This window comes from Parasteatoda tepidariorum, chromosome 12, assembly GCF_982258835.1.
Source record: "Parasteatoda tepidariorum strain Cologne lab strain chromosome 12, Ptep-v5.0, whole genome shotgun sequence".
NCBI classification, from domain to species: Eukaryota; Metazoa; Arthropoda; class Arachnida; order Araneae; family Theridiidae; genus Parasteatoda; species Parasteatoda tepidariorum.
This window is the reverse complement of record NC_141766.1, coordinates 41,324,138-41,345,655: the sequence shown is the minus strand read 5'-3', so window position 1 is coordinate 41,345,655 and position 21,518 is coordinate 41,324,138. Positions and strand designations below refer to the sequence as shown.

The 21,518-nt window shown below is 27.9% G+C and overlaps 2 protein-coding genes across 2 annotated transcripts; both read right to left on the bottom strand.

The window, feature by feature from the left end:
* Window positions 1–17,257: 17,257 nt before the first annotated feature.
* LOC147801039 (uncharacterized) lies at window positions 17,258–18,163 on the bottom strand. Its single transcript, XM_087155731.1, has one exon. The coding sequence runs from the start codon at window positions 18,161–18,163 to the stop codon at window positions 17,258–17,260; it is 906 nt and encodes a 301-aa protein (XP_087011857.1).
* A 2,241-nt stretch (window positions 18,164–20,404) lies between these two features.
* LOC107449678 (uncharacterized) lies at window positions 20,405–21,310 on the bottom strand. Its single transcript, XM_016065283.2, has one exon. It carries the CDS (start codon window positions 21,308–21,310, stop codon window positions 20,405–20,407), a length of 906 nt encoding a protein of 301 aa, XP_015920769.2.
* Window positions 21,311–21,518: the final 208 nt, after the last annotated feature.

Here is a 21,518-nt window from a genome sequence, read left to right as displayed (position 1 = left end):
GAATAGAAAGAGGAATTGTTAAACCTATTATCAAAGCCAAAAGAACATTTGGTATGGGTATGATTTATTGTTTAAAATGTAAAAATTTTACTAATACTAAAGATGTTTATGAAGAAACTTCTAAAAATGGAAGATTGACGAGGAAAGGTATATGTGAAGTTTGTGGATCTAAAAAAAGTACTTTTTTAAAGAAAACGGGGTCATAAAAACAGTTTATTATGATCCCGAAAAAGGTTATTGTGGTATCAATGAATTAAAAAGAAAAACAGGTTTATCTCAAAAACAAATTACAGAATTTTTACATGAACAAGATGTTTATACTAGATATAAACCAATTATTCGTAAATTTAGAAGAAGGAGATGTTATGTTTCACATATTGATGATCAATGGCAAGCGGATTTATTATTTATAAAACCATTTAGTAAATATAATAGTGGAGTTAATTATATTTTAACAGTTATTGATATGTTTAGTAAATATACTTGGGCTATTCCAATAAAAAGAAAAACAGGCGAAGAAGTATCAAATGCTTTCAAGTTAATATTTAAAGAACGAATTCCAGAGAAACTACAAACGGATAAAGGTACGGAATTTATAAATAAAGATACTCAAAAATTATTCAAAGATAATAATATTCATTGGTTTACTACTGAAAATGTTGAAATAAAATGTTCTATTGTTGAAAGATTTAATCGAACAATTAATGGAAAAATAAGAAAATATATGGCAGCAAATAATACAAATAAATACTTAGAAGTACTAGATAAATTAGTTTATAATTATAATAATTCTTATCATCGATCTATTAAAATGACACCCTCACAAGCCAGTCGGACAGAAAATGAAAGTATCGTATACAATAATTTATTTTCTAAAAAAGAAATAAAGAAACCAAAGTTTAAAATAGGCGATAAAGTTAGAATTTCAAAATATAAAGAAACATTTACCAGAGGTTATCATCCTACATTTACAGAAGAAATTTTTATAATATCTGAAATATTGAAAACAGATCCTATAACTTATAGAGTGAAAGACTTAAATGGTGAAGAAATTAAAGGAACTTATTATGAAAAAGAATTAGTAAAATATAATAAGAAAAATGAAACATATAAGATTGAAAAAATAATAAAAAGAAAAGATAATAAGTTATTCGTAAAATGGCTAGGTTACCCTGAAGAATTTAATAGTTGGATAGATGAAAAAAATATTATTCTAATTTAGGAATCATTTTTAAATCTTTCAATATCATAATCTTTTAATTTTAAATGATTAAATTTAGTATAATATTTTCTTTTATTATGTTAAATAAATTAATAGCATTCGGATTATATTGAATTTCATGAGCTATTTTTATCTAAGTTTTAAATCTCGTATAGTTTTATTATATAAACCTCTAATAACATAATAATGATAATCAGAATCATTTTTATTCTTTTCTATTATTGTAAACATGTTTAATTTTCTAGGTTGAGATGTTTTAGGTGTTACGTCTTCTTTATATTTTTCATTTTTTATTTTTAAGTCATTCATTTTAATTTTTATTATATCTAATTTCTTTTGAAGTTTATCATTATCATTTTTATATTTTTCATTAAATTTATTAGCATAATAATTAATTACAACATCGTTTACTTTTTTAGAAAATTCAGGTGAAATCCAACATTGTAATTAAATCCTTAGAAATCCCATTATATTTTAATTCTTCTACCTTTAATTTCATAAAATAATGAATATAAAATTAACTCTTCTTTATTTTCTAACCACTTTTTATTATTAATTTAAAATCTCCAAACAATCCATAATAATAACTATCTTTAATTTGCTCATCTCTTAAAGAAGTCATTTTATTACGAAACATTTTTAAATTAATTTTATTATCTATATCCATTTATAATCTCTAATTTCATATGTTATTTTTTCAATTATTAATGTAAAATTTTATCAGTAAATATCTTTTAAAGAAGAACCAGTAGTTTCAGTAAGAATATCCTGCACAACTTTGACCTGCCATTTTTTTCGTAACTAAAGAGCTTATAAAGAAGATTATTATCAGATAAAAAAATCATACCACTCTCCGGTTAGAATCCCACGAAGCGGTCAATTTTTATCGCAAAGTGGCATGAAAAAAGTTTCTTCGATTTTCCTCCCGCTGATAAGGTCAGAGAGGAAAGTGTTTTAATTATTATTATGTAAATAAATGGAAAGTCATTATTTCGAAATATTTAATCAGATTAAAAGGAATAGCCATTCAAATTTAAAAATTACATTTGATAAGGAAGAAGAAAAATATTATTATGATACGAAAGACTTTGACCAATATTTAAAACAGAGATACAATTCGAGAATTAGTTTTTTTAAAAAGTTAAAAAGAAAATTGAACTTGATTTTTACAGTTGAAGCAGATGAAATGTTTTTAAAATTTTTAGATTATATGTATTTTAAAAAGAGTTTAAATTATAAATATTTTATGAAAAAGATATGTGAATATTATAATATTTCTAACAATATTAAGTTAGGTAGTCCTAAAAAACAAAACATTTATGATGAAATTTGGAATTCGTTTCTTAAAGAGACAGAAAAGTATTTATAAAAACTCCATTTAATAAATGGAAGATAAATTTTGTTGCGATTGTAAGACTTTGAAATCAGCTGACGAATTTTACAAATATAAAAAATATTTATTTAAAAGATGTATAGATTGTGATCTTAAAAGAAAATATATATATTATGAATGCGATTGTGGTAAAAATTATACTTATTCGCATAAACAAAGACATTTTAGAAGTAATTTTCATATAAAACGTATGAACTCCTTTTTATAAAAGTATTTATAAATTTTCTTCCTTATAAATGAGTAACATGACAAAGGAGTTCAAACACTTGAGTAATGTACTCTCAACTTTCAGTATTAAAAAACTAAGAGAATTGATAACTAAACTTAAAATTCCTGTCCTGACTGATAAGAGATTAAAATCAAATATTATTGAATCAGTAGTTTCTTATATCAAAAGTACAGGAAATTATAAATCTGTTTTATCAGATTATTTAGGATTGGATGTTTCTTATTATATGGAAAACAAAACTAAACTATTTAATAAATATCCTAAGTATAGAAATGAATTAAAAAAAGTTTTTGATTCTTATAATTTAAAATATAAAGATGGTAAATTTATACCTAAAGAAGAAAAAAATATAATAACTGAAACTAATTTAAATGCTTTGTATAGGCCTCAAAAAATAAAAGATAAGGTAAAAGTAGAGGTAAATCTTAAAAATTTCTTTAAACCAGATTATAAAATTATTGAATTCAGAGGTCAATATATTGAAAAATATAAAGTTTATAGAAAACAATATAGAGTGGCAGGATCTAAAATTTTACCTGAACAATATTATAATATTTTAAGAAATATATTTAAAAGGGCTATTGGAAATATTACAGGAAAAGTAGATGTAATTATACATAATCCTAAATTAAATGTACCTTTTCATGATAAAATGATGTCAACTAAAACTGCTTTTAATGAATACATTGATAAATTATCCAACCAAATTGAATATAAAGAACTCGATATAACAGAGTGTATATTTGATTTTAATGTCATCGAATTACCTCATGGTGGTAGACACAAGGCTTTAAAAATGTATTCTGAAACAGATCCAGCAAAAAAGAAAAGTATTTGTCAAATAAAAAATGATGATAATATATGTTTGGCTAGATCAATTGTAACAGCTTTAGCTATCCAAAATCCTGAACTGTTAAGTGATAAATTATGTACTGAAAAATTATCAAGTAATGAAATAATTTATATTAAAAAAGGTCGTGTTTTACAAAAAACATTAGCTATAAAATTACATGATGTATGTAAAATTCCTTTAGAAGTGTGTAGTTTAGAAGAAGTTAAAATATTTGAAAAATGTTTAGACATTCAGATCAATATAGTTTGTAGAGAAAATGGTAATGAAATTATATATAATGGTGATTATAAATCAACATGTATTTTTATATATAAGAATAGAAATCATTTCGATGTCATTACATCAATGACAGGATTTTTAGGTAAGAATAATTATTGTAATTATTGTAAAGTGGGTTATAAACGTTCAAATCAACATAAATGCCCTTTAAAATGTGATAGGTGTTTTGTTGAAGAATCTAATTGTGAAGGAGAGGAAATATTTTGTAAAAAATGTAATCGGAAATTCTTAGGAGAAAATTGTTTTGATAATCATAACAAGAAAAATTCAGAAGGTTTTACTGTTTGCAAATTACTATGGAAATGTCTAAAATGTAAAAGAAATATTAATAGAAATGAAAGGAAAACAGAAGAACATATATGTGGTGAATATCGTTGTAATAATTGTTGGAAATGGGTTATGAAAGGTCATGAGTGTTTCATGAAATATGAAAACAGTAAAGGAGGTGTATGTGAAGATAATTGTGTAAAAAATAAAAGTATTAAATTAGATTGGTGTAAGAAATGTAAAACAGGAAAATACTTATTTTTTGATGTTGAAACCAAGCAAGATACAGGAATTCATGAAGTGAATCTAGTTATATGTCATGATTTTGATGGAAATGAAACAGAATTTAAAAATGAAAACGATTTTTGTGAATGGTTATTTTGCGAGGAACACGAAGGATATACAGTTATAGCTCATTATGGAAAAGGATTTGATTTTCAATTTTTAGCTAAATATTGTTTCAAAAAGCATATTAAAGTATTTACAATTTACCAAGGAAATAAACTAACATATATGAATGCTGATGGTTACTATATAAGATTTATTGATTCTATTAATTTTACAATGTGTGCACTTAAAAAATTTCCTAAAACATTTGGTTTAAATGAACTGGCCAAGGGTTATTTTCCTCATTTATTCAACAAACAAAAGAATCAAAATTATATTGGCAAATATCCAGATAAATATTACTATGGATATAATCATATGGTTGATGAAGACAGGAAAAAATTTGATAAATGGTATGATTCCATTAAACATGAAACTTTTGATTTCCAAAAGGAATTTATAAAATACTGTAGATCTGATGTAGATATTTTAAGAAAAGGTTGTTTAGAATTAAGAAGATTATTCTTAGTAACTGTGAATATAGATCCGTTTAAATATGTAACTTTAGCTGGTCTATGTATGGCCATTTACAGAGATAAATTCTTGAAAGAAAACACAATAGCTATTGATGAAATTGTCATTCAAAAAGATCAGTACAGTAAAAAATCAATAGCTTGGTTAGATTACATATCAAAAAAGGAAAATATTAATATACGCCATGCTTTGAATGGAGGAGAGAAAAAATTACAATTAGGTGAAAAATGTTATAAGGTAGATGGATTTTATAAAAATACAGTATTTCAATTTAATGGATGTTTCTGGCATGGATGTACCAAATGTTTCACTAGAACAAAAGTAAACACTGTTAATCAATTGCTCATGGAAGATTTATATAAACGAACTAAGAAGATCAATAAAAATATAATTGAAGCGGGTTATGAATTGGTAAATATCTGGGAGTGTGATTTTGATAATAATAAGGATATGAAAAATTACATGAAAAAAGAATGGAAGAGAGATTTTATAGAACCTTTAAATCCTAGAGATGCTTTTTATGGTGGAAGATGTGAACCTACCAAATTAAAATATGAAATGAAAAGTAATGAAAAAGGTAGATATATTGACGTATGTTCTTTATATCCTACTGTAAATTATTTTGATAACTATCCAGAAGGTCATCCAATCAAAATATTTAATCCTAAAAAATACGATGAAAATTGGTATGGATTAATAAAATGTAAAGTACTTCCACCTAGAAAATTATATCATCCAGTATTACCTTATAAAGCAGAAAAATTAATATTTTCATTATGTAGAACTTGTTCTGAAACAATAAAATGTAATCATTTCAAAACCACTTTAGAAAAGAAAAAATGTAAGCAGTGTTATGAGATAAGAAATTCTGAGTGTAAACACACTGATAACGAAAGATGTCTAATAGGAACGTGGACTACCGATGAGATCAGATTAGCTGTTAAAAAAGGATATAAAATATTGAATATATATGAGGTTTGGCATTTTGAAAATAAAACAAATGAATTGTTTAAAGAATATGTTAAAACGTTTTTAAAGATTAAACTAGAAACATGCGATAAATGGAAAAACAATTTCAAAAATGAAGAAGAATACAGACAAATAGTTAAAGAAAAATTAGATATAGAATTAGATAAAATTGAAGAAAATCCAGGTTTGAGATTCATAGCTAAAATATGTTTAAATTCTTTATGGGGTAAGTTTGGTCAAAGAAATAACATGAAACAAACTGAATATGTGATGGAAATTGAAGATTTTTATAGAATTATTCTAAATGATACTATTAAAGATTTGAATATGAATTTTTTGAATGACGATTGTGTGGAAATGAGTTATAAAATGAAAGATATATTTGAAAAAAATAACTTCAATACTAATATATATATAGCTGCTTTTACAACTAGTTCTGCCAGAATTAGATTATATGAAATGTTAGATAAATTAGGAGATAAAGTACTTTATTATGATACAGATAGTGTAGTATATATAGACGACGGAACCAATAAAATTGAAACGGGATGCATGTTAGGAGAATGGACTGATGAATTGGGAAATGATAAATATATTACATCTTGGATAGCTGGAGCCTCTAAAGATTATGGGTATAAATTAAATGATAAATCTGTATATGGAAAAGTAAAAGGATTTAAAATGTCTTATCAGAGTGAAACCATATTAGACTTTGATAATAGGGCTAAAATAATAACAGGTGAAACAGATTATTTGGATGTAGAAATCAATCAGTTTAAAATCGAAAAAGATAGAAATATTTCAAGTATTAAAACAAATAAACGTTATACCTTTGGATACGATAAACGTAGACTTTTAGATAATTATGATACTGTACCTTTTGGCTTTTAAAAAAATGTTTCTTAATAAATGGATAAGATTACAGTCATCCTAAACATTCAGGGATTTATTTTTCCCAGTCGTAAGATTGTAAGAGAGATAGGATGGGTTCATTTAAATTTACCAATCGGTGAATATATTGGCGTATTTACACCTAATTGTGAATTGAATGATCAAGAATTGAAGATTGTACGTAAATGTACTTCAGAAGTACACGGATTAAGATTTAATAGAAATAAGAATAGTTTATGGATAAATCATCAAGATGTAAAAAATTATATAAATAACCTATATCAACTATATGGTGGTACATTTGCTTATAAAGGAGGTATTTTAGAAAAAGAGATATTAGATGAATTGAATATACCATCTATTGACATTGATGTACCTAAATGTACTAAAATTTTAGGACCTGGATGTTCGTTATACAAGTGTATGTATTACAGAAATTATATTACAAAAAATGTTCTTAAATAAATGGAAGAATTTAATGACCTCAAACGATTTCCTGAAACATACAAATTGAATGAACTCGAGATAGGTAAATATAATTTAATATCATTGAGAAAAATAAATACAAAATACGGTGACTCTATTATAGCTAGATTAGAAGTAGACAATGATGAGAAAGATTTTTATCTCTCGAAATGTCATGGTGAATTATCTGATAAAGCTATAAGAAAAATTAATAGTGGAAAATATATTTTTGATTTTAAAGGTAAAAATAAATATTACGATTATGAATTACATGTAAAATAAAAAACGATATTTTCAATAAGGTTTTAATAAAATAAAAATTATTAATATAAAAATAAGAATTTTTAAATATGCTGATATTTCATATAAAAATGTAAAATATTGGCCTATTTTAAATTTTTTTAATATTAAAAATAGGAAATCAATAGTAGTATATGGAAAGGGCAAAAGTGTCCTCTAGCCCCCCCCATATACTACTTTTATACTCTATGATTTAAAAAGTTCTCCGCATTAAACTATTTGTGAATATTTTAATTAAAATATGAACGCAAAGTTTTTATTCTCAGTTGAAATCGGATTGCATTCTCCACCTCCGGTCCATCTAAAGTTACCTTAAAATGAATTGTTAATATCCTCTAGCTCATCACGTGATGAGTGTAGACATCTTTATACAGTGAGTTATGTCATTGCATGTGAGTTGAGTTAGATTATTGCAAGTTTGATCCACAAGGAAACGGAATAGCGGAATAGTTATACAATGGGAAATTGGATACATTAACAAAGATACAGAAATGGCGAGATTTGCATCGAAGAGAATTTAAGGTTGTGAACGAAAGTATTGGTCAAGTGTTGAGGAGGGAGTATCACTTGATTTGAAGGTGGGGGTTCAGATTTTTTGTTCAATAACAGGTTTTTTGTAATCCGTAACAGAGATCAGATTTTTTACTCCGTAACAGATTTTTTGTAATCCGTAACAGATATCAGATTTATGTTCCGTAGCATATTCCGGGAAAATTGGATTTCACGGTAAAAGTACCGGCACCTAGTACTTTTTACCGTAATTTGATCCGGAACTTTTAACAGTTTATTAAGCCTTTTTTATAACTGTTGTTACACTGGAGTACTGGAGTTACAGTACAACTGGAGTTGTAATACAGGAGTACTGGAGTTATGGTAGCATTGGAGCTATAGTACAACAGGAGTTACATTGTTGTTAATAGTTTTCTTAAATGTCCTAAACAACTAGATATAATTATTGTTGTTGATTTTTAGCTGTAAAAATACGCTGTAAGTAGCGTATCAAATTGAAAAAAATAATAACTTCATCAAAATTCATATTCAGGGATTTCTGTAAAAATGATTAACTTATAACTTGATACATTAAACAATTCTTTTATTTTCTATGATTTAAAAAATTCCCACCATTTAAAATATTACTCATTATTTTAATTAAAACATGAACACAAAGTTTTAACTTCCCTTAATTAAAATCGAATTGCATTCTCCACCTCCGGTCCATGTAAAGTTACCTTAAAATGAATTGTTAATATCCTCTACCTCGTCACGTGATGAGTGTAGACATCTTTATCCAGTGAGTTGTGTCATCCGCAATAGCCACAGAGTTAGGTTATTGCAAGTTTGATCCACAAGGAAACGGAATAGCGGAATAGCACTACAATGGGAAATTAGATACATTAACATAGAGACAGAAATGGCGAGATTTGCATCAAAGAGAATTTAAGGTTGCGGACGGAAGTATTGGTCAAGTGGTGGGAAGGGTGTGTGCGCTTGATTTGGAGGTGGGGGTGAGTTCTGGGAAGGGGGGGGCAAAGAGCATGTTAGTGCTTTTGACGTCTCTGATGGAAGCGGTTTAGGGAATTTGAATATTTTAATCACGTTAGAATTTCTCGTTATTTAAAATTTCGCGGATGGTTGATTATTTTGGAGAGTGGATAGTGCATTCAAGGTTCGCTTTGGTATTTCATTCAACTGCTGAAGCATCCCCAGTTATGTTCTGACTTGTCACATATTAATTAGTGCATTTAAAATTATTTCATCAATTAATATTTTTGAGCGGATCGGAATAAATTATAAAGTTATAACGAACATTTTACATGCTAATTGCAACTTTAGCATTGCGGTTTCAACCAATTAAAAACAGTGCGGTTATAAATAATTATAAATAATATTATTTTATTAGTTTTATTTTTTCAAGTTATTTAATAATTAACTGTACATATGTAATGTATATAATACATATGTAATGTACATATGTAATGTATATAATATATGTACATATGTAATGTATAATACATATGTAATGTATATAATATATGTAACATATATGTAATGTATATATCAGGAAAAAACCGTTTTTTTGAGTCAAAACAGTTTTTATTTACGGTTTTATTTTATTTATAAAACGGTTCATTTCATTTGGTTTTTATGTAATTATAAATAATTGAATATTCAATGAAGTAACGTAGTATTTTTTATAAGCTCAGTTTTGAATTTTCAAATTTTGAATTATCTTTAACGTCTCTAATTTAACTGTTCCCTAATTTTCACAAACAGATTTGATTATTTATAATCTCATAAAAACAATGTGAATCTTAGTAATTTTTAAGATATCTATCATAGGAGGTGCTAATATTTCAGAATAAATCATGCATGCATAATAAATTACCAGCATTATGTTACATGTCCTCAAATTTATTTACTTTAAAATTCACACGCTTAGGATTACGCGATTTTAACAAAAACATCCTAACACATTTTCTTAAAGTATTTTAGGATATGTTTCCAAGTATATATATTATGATATGTTTCCAAACAAAAATATTAGAATATGTTTCCAAGCATACGTATTAGGATATGTTTACTAGCATATATATTAGAATATGTTTCTTAGTATTTATATTAGAATATGTTTCCAAGAATATATATTAAGATTTGTTTCCATACACTACACTATTTTTCGACATTACTTTAAGCATTTAGTGTTTAATACCCTAAAAAGGTTTTTAGTAGTTTCTTGTTAATCTAAAATTTTTTTGTTAATCTAAAATTTCTAAAATTATTGGAAACATATCCTGATGTATATTAGGATATGTTTCCGAGCATATATAATGGGATATGTTTCCAAACAAAAATATCAGGATATGTTTCCAAGCATACATATTAGGTTATGTTTCCTAGCATTCATATTAGGATATGTTTCTTAACATATATATTAGGATATGTTTCCAAGAACATATATTAAGATTTGTTTCCATATACTACACTATTTTTCAACATTACTTTAAACACTTAGTGTTTAATACACTGAAAAGGTTTTTAGTAGTTAGTTTCTTGTTAATCTAAACTTTTTTTAATCATTTATCTGATGAATAAAATTATAAAAACTTTTCTACTTTTAGAAGATTTGCTGATAATCATTTCCTTATGTCTTTTAGATGCTTAATCAATACATAAAGAAGTCATGATGATATTTTTTTAAAAAGCTTTTTCTTTCATGAAAAAGTTTATATTTTTTTTTAGCAGTTTTGTTGATATTTAATTTTAAAGTCTTCTAGGTTTTTCAATATTAAAACTCAAATCAGATTTTAGTTTCTTCAGATATTCCAATTTCAAAGTTTAAATTTAATTTTAATATACATTAAAAGTTTTAGAACCTCAATGTCACCATGTTTATCATGTTTATGGAACTATGCTGCCATTATGAAGGACTAGTGTTTAATTCTTAGTTGTGTCATGAAGGATTCTTAAACTTTCATTTGAAGGGTATCAGCATGCCTGACAAGTTAAAGCGGCTTTAAGCAGTACTAAGCACATTAACACAATCATACCGTTTCTCACGAAATTGTGAGTTCCTTCCGTTTTGATATTGCAGGCCCACAAAGGGCTGTTGTGGAAACGCTTTTCTTAAATGTTTCCAATTTTAGAAATTTGTTGACATTCAAATTTTCAAATTCGTAAAAGTAGAATACATTTATAAAAATCATGACGACATTCATTTTTTAAAATTTTTCCCACACTGTCAAAAAATTCGTAATTCAACGTTCAAATACCGAATAGTTTTACTTTCAAGGTCCGCTTTTCAGGTTAAAAGGTAAAGTTCCATAAAATAACGTTCAGGTCTAAGTTTCAGGTCTATGGGTAACAGCTTGTGAGAAAATTAAAGCGGCTTGTGCGTAGTGCTGACCATATTATCACAATCGTGTCTTTTGTCTCGAATTTCATTGTAATGAATTTTTTGTTGGAATTTCATTTCATTTCACGGCTTGTGTCCGTTCTATTTAGAGCAGGGGCTTCCAACTTACATGTGGCCGGGGGCCGCAATTAAAAACACCAGTCAAATGGCGGACCGCAACTTTATCAAAATTTTATATATGACTTTTTTATGTTTGAGGGAACATTAAATATTACTGTCAGAGTGTCAGATTTTTATCAAAGTTTTTTTAATATCAAAAAGCAAAATAACAAGCATTACAAATAATGTTTGTTACAAATCATTTTGAATCTTCTCTTAATCAGAAATTTAGTGACAAGATTTTTTTTCTTTTAAATTTAATTCCGTGATAAATGAATATTTTTTCGATTTATTAAGAATTATAGACAAAATTCTCGACAAAAAAAATTCTAGAGCATCTGAAATTGATATTTTTGTTCTTTTCCGCTCATGCGCTATTCAATTCAAGGAATTTATATAAAACATGATATTCATTCCCTCTTTTATGCGTCTTGAAATTTACAAATGTAAATAATTTCCTCCAAAATGAATGGTTTCAAAAAGTCAAATCGAAGAATATCTTCGAGAAAATTTCTGATAAGCACATTCTAAATTATATTCACAAAGTACAAGAAAACGAAATAAAAAAGAGCAACACACGCAATTATTTTTGTATTTGAATAAATATTTTCTTGGGTGCAAAACCTGAGAAATAAATTTTTTTGCACCGTTGGTATGTTAAATTTTACAGAAACGAAGAAATTAGGTTTCTTTAAACGAAGGAAAAGTATTTTAAGCCCATATAGATTTTTTACGAAAATTGTCCGCAAAAAAACGACCACTAATATATTTTAGTTCACCGGGCCACAAAAAAAAGTCTTCGGGGGCCGGATGTGGCCCGCGGGCTGCTAGTTGGTAACCACATATTTAGAGGGATCTTTTTGCATTTATTCTGTTATTTTACAGACAGTATCCATTCTTTTCCAAGAGAACTTTTACGTATCAATTGTTATTTTACTGATTATTTTACAAACTGATCCTATATTTGCATTCTTTTCCAAGAGAACTTTTACGTATCAATTGTTATTTTACTGATTATTTTACAAACTGATCCTATATTTGCATTCTTTTCCAAGAGAACTTTTACGTATCAATTGTTATTTTACTGATTATTTTACAAACTGATCCTATATTTGCATTCTTTTCCAAGAGAACTTTTAGGTATCAATTGTTATTTTACTGATTATTTTACAAACTGATCCTATATTTGTTACAATCTTCAATTACAGGCGATTCATAATTTAAGGTTTAAATATTTTTTGTGAACTTTGTTTGCAATTTATGGTGTCGATCGTGTTCCCTAATTTTACAGGGATCTTTCTTAATACTGCGCCCAAAATGTTTCAATTCTTTGAAACATTTGTAACATTAATTTTTAAGACTTTAGATATTAAATGCATAAAAAAGTCTTGTTTTTTAAAATTGTTATCCAAGCTGTTTCAAACAACAATATATACTAATATCCATTAAAATACTCAGTAAATCGATATTCATAAGGATTAGATGGAATTTGTTAAGAATTTTTATCGAAAATGATGCAAACATTTTTACAAAATAATTGAAAATATCCCCTATTCTTGACAAATGCTTAAGTCAAGATTATTTTCCATATGAAGCAGAATCCTTTTAAACATGCAAATTAGTTAAAAGCAAAAACCGATCGTCGTAATTATATTAAACAATATATAAATATTTACAGAACATTAATCTTGAATTTTTAAAGCAGAAAGAATCACAACGGAGAATTAGAATTTTAAAATTAGACATTAATATTAATCAGATATTAATAATGCAAAAATGATAATCTTTTAAAGTAAATATTGATTGCTTAAGTAATTGGTTTTATAAGTAATTTCCAGTTTCATTTTTATTTGAATAGTATAAGCATTATAAATATTAACTAATTTTAAAAGCGATATTATTTTTTCATCACTTACTTTAAACTTACTTAACGAGAGTTGATTTTCCAAATAAGGATTTAATATATTTAATTTGACACATATTATTAAAGATCTAAGAATCTTATAAATAAAATATTCAGGGGTGTTCATTTAATTCTATTAAATGCAGAGGGATTAGAATTAACTTATAAGTTTTAGTATTTCGCTCTTATGAATTTCAATCAATTCAAAAATGAAAAGTAGTGAACTTCTGAATTTTTGATGGCTTTATTTTATTTCGTTCAATTATTAAAATAATTGAAAGTAAATATACATATTTTTGATGTATTGTATCCCAATTTTCGATTAAATATCTAATATCTTTATATTCTTTTAAATATGTAATATCTTTATATAATTTTTAAATATCTAATATCTTTATATATTTTTTAAATATCTAATATCTAATCTATAAAAATATCTTTTATATTTAAAATAGAAAAACAATGGGAATGAATTAAAATCATTTCATAAATAATTAAAAATAATACAATTTTATTTTTTGACAATAACTACTGAAAATTAGAGTATAGAATAGAAAAATTTCAATAACTAAATATAATAAAGCTATAAGATTTTCCTAAGTTTGTTGCTCAAAATTTTTTAGTTAAGGCGTATGCTGTTTTATGACTTGAAATTGAGTTCAAGATAAAAATCAGAGAAATCAAAACACGACAAGAATTAAAAACTACTTCTTAAGAGATGAAATTTTAAAAATTTACATTTTTGAAACATGATTTCTTAGAATCTATTATGCTGATCTTGCTCGAAGTTTGTACTTCATCATTTAATCATTCAAGCAATTTTGGAATAAACATTTCAAGTAGTATTACATTAAATAAAAGCAAACAATTATAATTTTTTAAAGTTCAGTTGTCTTTGAATAAGTGAGTTATAAATATGATTAAGATATTAAGATTCTCTTAAATAATGCTAGATGCATGAGGAAATACGCAAAAAGGAAATCAACATTAACACTGCTTTTTGAATGCTCTGTAGTAGCATGAAATGATGTTTTTTTTTTGCAAATAATATGCTTTTTTTATGATTGATGTGAGTTTGCAACAGTCACTCCTGACCTTCAGGTGAAGTTCTGCCTATTTTTAGCCAACACCCTCTAAGTTTATTCTGAAAAAGGCGAAAAACGTGGAGAAACATGGAGAAAAGTCAGTTTTGAGAAACTGAAAGGCTTTTGTGGTCTAGATTTTTAATCTCATGTGACCCGTGTTTTAATCCACGGGAAATCAAAAATCTCGGAGGAGTGGAAAACACCCCCAACCCACAATTGGTACAAGGGATCAAAACCGGGTTTGTCCCTTGACCTCCAGTGTGACAGACGTACCCGGACTGTTCTATCAAGGCCTGCTAGCGGTCTCATCAAGTGTCTCACTTTCAGCGAGGGTAGGAAAACCTTCGTAACCTGCACCAAGTGCCAAATTCATCAGGCTTCTCCAGAGAACCTCTTGGATTGCATGGGACTCTCTAAGGAGGATCTCTTTAGCAATCCTCTCCTAGTCTTCGATTTCCGTTCAGTCAACGAACTCGTGGATCTTGTCTGACTCCGTCAGTCAGTGAGGATAAGCAACAACAACAGATTTTTAAAATTTCAAATTTACACAAATGCGACATTATCTGGGCTCATAAAAATTTGTAAACAATGAGAATAAGGCAGCGATTTTGATAATTTTTACCTAGGTGAAAAAATGTCACTAAATTGGCGATTTTTAAGAAAGTTTATTAACACTTGAGATATTTCAGGTATTTGTCCGTTCTAAGACCTAGATAATTCTTTACAACAAGATGGCATATACAATTTAAAATTATAGCTTTGCTTCAAGCTTAAGGCACTTAAATTGTGGCTTTTTTTATTTTCCTTGGAGGATGAGCTTTGAAAAACCTTGTAAAGAAGTCCAAACTTTCAACCGTTTTCTTTGTTTACATTATTATAACCACATTTATGTGGTTTGATCTCATATTTTGGGACTAAAAAAACTCCAGATCCGTCGAAAAGAGTATATTTTATGTAATAAAGCACGTTTATGTGACTTATCATTTAATAAAAGTGCTGTGTGCACAAATTAATTAGCACATTTCTATTTAGCCCCTCAAACTGTATTAAAATTGCATGTTAGTGATTGGCATTCTGATTAATAGATCAAAAGTTATTAGTATGATCCTTTTTTATTATGCGCACTTTACATCATTAATTCAGCATCTTTATGTCAATTTATATTGGATATTAAGGCGTATGACTTTCTTTTGCTCTTAAGATGAAATTATATTTATACATATATGCAAAAGGGGAACTTTAATATCTAGTCTTATGATGATATATGTAACTAGTAAACTAGTCTCAATTGCATGTATTTAAATTATCTGAATGTAATATCTGTCATTTATTTATATTTTGATTTTATGCTATTGAATATTATATATAAAGGACATTTTTTCCAGTTATGCTAATATAGTCATATTTTATTCTACGAAAGCCGTAGTAACATAAGTAAGCAACTAAATTGTTTGATATTTTACAATTTAATAGGAAAAAGATTGTTAAAATAAAATTGGTATGACATTTAATATTTCAGATAACTCGGAACTTCCAAGAAATAGAATATTCAAATCTATTTAAAGGTCTAGTCTAGACATTTTGAATGCCTTTTATGTATTGAGTATAGTAAATCATGTACTTCGTTAAGGAAATTTCAGTTAAAGCATGCTTTTTCTGATGTTTGCCATGAATTTGAAGTCTATATTTCTCTTGTTTTAGGTTTTAAGGGTTTTTTCTGTCTCAAAATGAAGACCGTTTCTCTGAAATAAAGGTTTCAAATTTCCAGCAATTTCATAAAATTAATGTATTCCCTAAATTAATACATATATTTGAAATATGAATAAGAGATTGCTTAACTTAAGGCATACCCTTATTGTTTAAATTGTTATTTTCAATGATGGTTATAGTTACTAAAATAATAAAAATAAGTTTTAATCACTTTCACCATATCTCGCAAACCTCTTGAGTGAATTGAAACATTTTTGCACACAATTATAAAATTCTTTTATCCAAAGATAATTTAATGCAAAAAATAGATTTTAGTACATATTTATTACTTTCTATTATTTTCTCTAATATTAGTCGAAAAAAGTTTAAGTTGTAAGGAACACAATTTTTCGTCTGGATTAGGTACAAAATTAAAAGGACGTTGAACATTATCCAAAAATGAATTTGCTATTCTAAACTGGTTATGAAATAAAATAAAAAATGATTCCAATTATAAGAACTGGGAACTTTAGTGATTTGTAGATGGCGCTATGAAACCCAATACAAAATGGAAAATTTCTCAAATAAGAGAAGTTTTGGTAAGTGGAACAAAAATTATCGAAGGCGAATTCTTGTGAAATATTCTTTTAATTTTTTTTATTTCCAATGCAATAGGCGATGCAGACATTATCCTAACGCAGTACAGAGATAAAAAAAGAAAGAAATACAAATACGGGAAAGAGATGAAATATACAAAATACAAAAACAAGAGTAAAACATCAAACACAAAAATTAAATCAAGAATTTAAATTGAACAAAAGGTCTCTGGCCTCCCAGCATCAGGAGTAGATGCAGTTCTTAGTGAGAACTGAACAGTTGAGGAGATGTTCAGCATTCATCATCGCACCACTGCGGCAGAGGGGGCAGGCAGGATTATTCACTATTTTAGGACGGTAAAGATGAGCGTATAAGCAATAGTGCTTGGTAGCAAGACGAAAGGCAGCTACAGCACTGCTTCTTGGGCAATCGAGGAGATTAAGGATGTCATTTCTCCACGATTTTTCTTTTGTCCGTTCTTTCAGCAATAATATATGTGTTGTCTTAAGTGCATGATTAATCATTAATGATGTGGACTTATAACTAACCAAGTTATTTGGGGGTTTATTAACAAAGCAACCTTTTTTGGCCTGTACATCCGCTTTTTCGTTGCCGGGGATACCACAGTGGGATGGGATCCATTGAAAGGTAATCGTTTCATATTTTTTACCCATCTCTGTCATTACGGATCTATATTTCACATTGGACAAAGAACTAGGGACTTGAGTGCAGTTGACAATGACCAGAATCGCTGCTTGGGAATCCGAGAAGATGACAGCTTGATCGAAAAGAGAAGGACGAGCATTTAAATGAGTTAAAGCTACTTTGATTGCCTCAACTTCACCATCAAAAGCGGTCTTGGCTGTTCCCAACAAAAGATAGTGGGAGAAATGCTCACAATAAATACCAGCACCGGCAATGTTATCCATCTCAAGCTTTGAGCCATCTGTATATATCTGCAACCATGCTTCAAGAGGAAAGCGATTGTGGATTGTCACCATCCCCGCGCTGAAGAAAGCTGCTGTACAATCCTGGGATTTTAAGACAGGACTCATAAAGTCCAGGTGATGTAATATTTTGCTAGATTCCATAGGATTTAAGGGGGGAAGCAAAGGTTCAATCCGGAAAGGTATATCAAATTCATCCATCACTTTTAATACAGCTTGAAAGTAGCCGTCCTGAGTCTTCTGCCTTTTTGTGAAATATATAAGTAATGATTTTTCCTACAAACCAAAGATGAATGTTGAGAGTTTTTACGATTTTCGTTCATTTTAATTTTTACAGAGACTTTTATAAAAATATTCCACTATTAGCAATAAGACAGAGATATAAATGCAGAAAGCTTATTAAGGCAAAGAAGTTAAAAAGTAAAACTAGACTCGTTAATTTATTTTTAATTTTCTTTCTAAATTACATGAAAGCTTAAAAGTATTAATTATAAAAAATGACTTTAAATATTTTTTATGGACAACCATATCTTTTTTTTACAAAACAGTTAACGTAACAAACATTCTTCATTTTTCAATATAAGATCTTGAAGAAAAATTTCCCCATCAAGTTATTAGCATTCTGAGTAGTCCCCAGAGACTTAAAATCACCTAATTATACTAATTAGTTTCTAATCCGTGGCAGTTAAATTTAATAAGCCCGATAAAATTATGTTAACTAAAATTCGCCGAAGACAATAAGTTCTCTTTTGTCAAATAACTTTCAACCGTTTTCTTTGTTTACATTATTATAACCACATTTATGTGGTTTGATCTCATATTTTGGGACTAAAAAAACTCCAGATCCGTCGAAAAGAGTATATTTTATGTAATAAAGCACGTTTATGTGACTTATCATTTAATAAAAGTGCTGTGTGCACAAATTAATTAGCACATTTCTATTTAGCCCCTCAAACTGTATTAAAATTGCATGTTAGTGATTGGCATTCTGATTAATAGATCAAAAGTTATTAGTATGATCCTTTTTTATTATGCGCACTTTACATCATTAATTCAGCATCTTTATGTCAATTTATATTGGATATTAAGGCGTATGACTTTCTTTTGCTCTTAAGATGAAATTATATTTATACATATATGCAAAAGGGGAACTTTAATATCTAGTCTTATGATGATATATGTAACTAGTAAACTAGTCTCAATTGCATGTATTTAAATTATCTGAATGTAATATCTGTCATTTATTTATATTTTGATTTTATGCTATTGAATATTATATATAAAGGACATTTTTTCCAGTTATGCTAATATAGTCATATTTTATTCTACGAAAGCCGTAGTAACATAAGTAAGCAACTAAATTGTTTGATATTTTACAATTTAATAGGAAAAAGATTGTTAAAATAAAATTGGTATGACATTTAATATTTCAGATAACTCGGAACTTCCAAGAAATAGAATATTCAAATCTATTTAAAGGTCTAGTCTAGACATTTTGAATGCCTTTTATGTATTGAGTATAGTAAATCATGTACTTCGTTAAGGAAATTTCAGTTAAAGCATGCTTTTTCTGATGTTTGCCATGAATTTGAAGTCTATATTTCTCTTGTTTTAGGTTTTAAGGGTTTTTTCTGTCTCAAAATGAAGACCGTTTCTCTGAAATAAAGGTTTCAAATTTCCAGCAATTTCATAAAATTAATGTATTCCCTAAATTAATACATATATTTGAAATATGAATAAGAGATTGCTTAACTTAAGGCATACCCTTATTGTTTAAATTGTTATTTTCAATGATGGTTATAGTTACTAAAATAATAAAAATAAGTTTTAATCACTTTCACCATATCTCGCAAACCTCTTGAGTGAATTGAAACATTTTTGCACACAATTATAAAATTCTTTTATCCAAAGATAATTTAATGCAAAAAATAGATTTTAGTACATATTTATTACTTTCTATTATTTTCTCTAATATTAGTCGAAAAAAGTTTAAGTTGTAAGGAACACAATTTTTCGTCTGGATTAGGTACAAAATTAAAAGGACGTTGAACATTATCCAAAAATGAATTTGCTATTCTAAACTGGTTATGAAATAAAATAAAAAATGATTCCAATTATAAGAACTGGGAACTTTAGTGATTTGTAGATGGCGCTATGAAACCCAATACAAAATGGAAAATTTCTCAAATAAGAGAAGTTTTGGTAAGTGGAACAAAAATTATCGAAGGCGAATTCTTGTGAAATATTCTTTTAATTTTTTTTATTTCCAATGCAATAGGCGATACAGACATTATCCTAACGCAGTACAGAGATAAAAAAAGAAAGAAATACAAATACGGGAAAGAGATGAAATATACAAAATACAAAAACAAGAGTAAAACATCAAACACAAAAATTAAATCAAGAATTTAAATTGAACAAAAGGTCTCTGGCCTCCCAGCATCAGGAGTAGATGCAGTTCTTAGTGAGAACTGAACAGTTGAGGAGATGTTCAGCATTCATCATCGCACCACTGCGGCAGAGGGGGCAGGCAGGATTATTCACTATTTTAGGACGGTAAAGATGAGCGTATAAGCAATAGTGCTTGGTAGCAAGACGAAAGGCAGCTACAGCACTGCTTCTTGGGCAATCGAGGAGATTAAGGATGTCATTTCTCCACGATTTTTCTTTTGTCCGTTCTTTCAGCAATAATATATGTGTTGTCTTAAGTGCATGATTAATCATTAATGATGTGGACTTATAACTAACCAAGTTATTTGGGGGTTTATTAACAAAGCAACCTTTTTTGGCCTGTACATCCGCTTTTTCGTTGCCGGGGATACCACAGTGGGATGGGATCCATTGAAAGGTAATCGTTTCATATTTTTTACCCATCTCTGTCATTACGGATCTATATTTCACATTGGACAAAGAACTAGGGACTTGAGTGCAGTTGACAATGACCAGAATCGCTGCTTGGGAATCCGAGAAGATGACAGCTTGATCGAAAAGAGAAGGACGAGCATTTAAATGAGTTAAAGCTACTTTGATTGCCTCAACTTCACCATCAAAAGCGGTCTTGGCTGTTCCCAACAAAAGATAGTGGGAGAAATGCTCACAATAAATACCAGCACCGGCAATGTTATCCATCTCAAGCTTTGAGCCATCTGTATATATCTGCAACCATGCTTCAAGAGGAAAGCGATTGTGGATTGTCACCATCCCCGCGCTGAAGAAAGCTGCTGTACAATCCTGGGATTTTAAGACAGGACTCATAAAGTCCAGGTGATGTAATATTTTGCTAGATTCCATAGGATTTAAGGGGGGAAGCAAAGGTTCAATCCGGAAAGGTATATCAAATTCATCCATCACTTTTAATACAGCTTGAAAGTAGCCGTCCTGAGTCTTCTGCCTTTTTGTGAAATATATAAGTAATGATTTTTCCTACAAACCAAAGATGAATGTTGAGAGTTTTTACGATTTTCGTTCATTTTAATTTTTACAGAGACTTTTATAAAAATATTCCACTATTAGCAATAAGACAGAGATATAAATGCAGAAAGCTTATTAAGGCAAA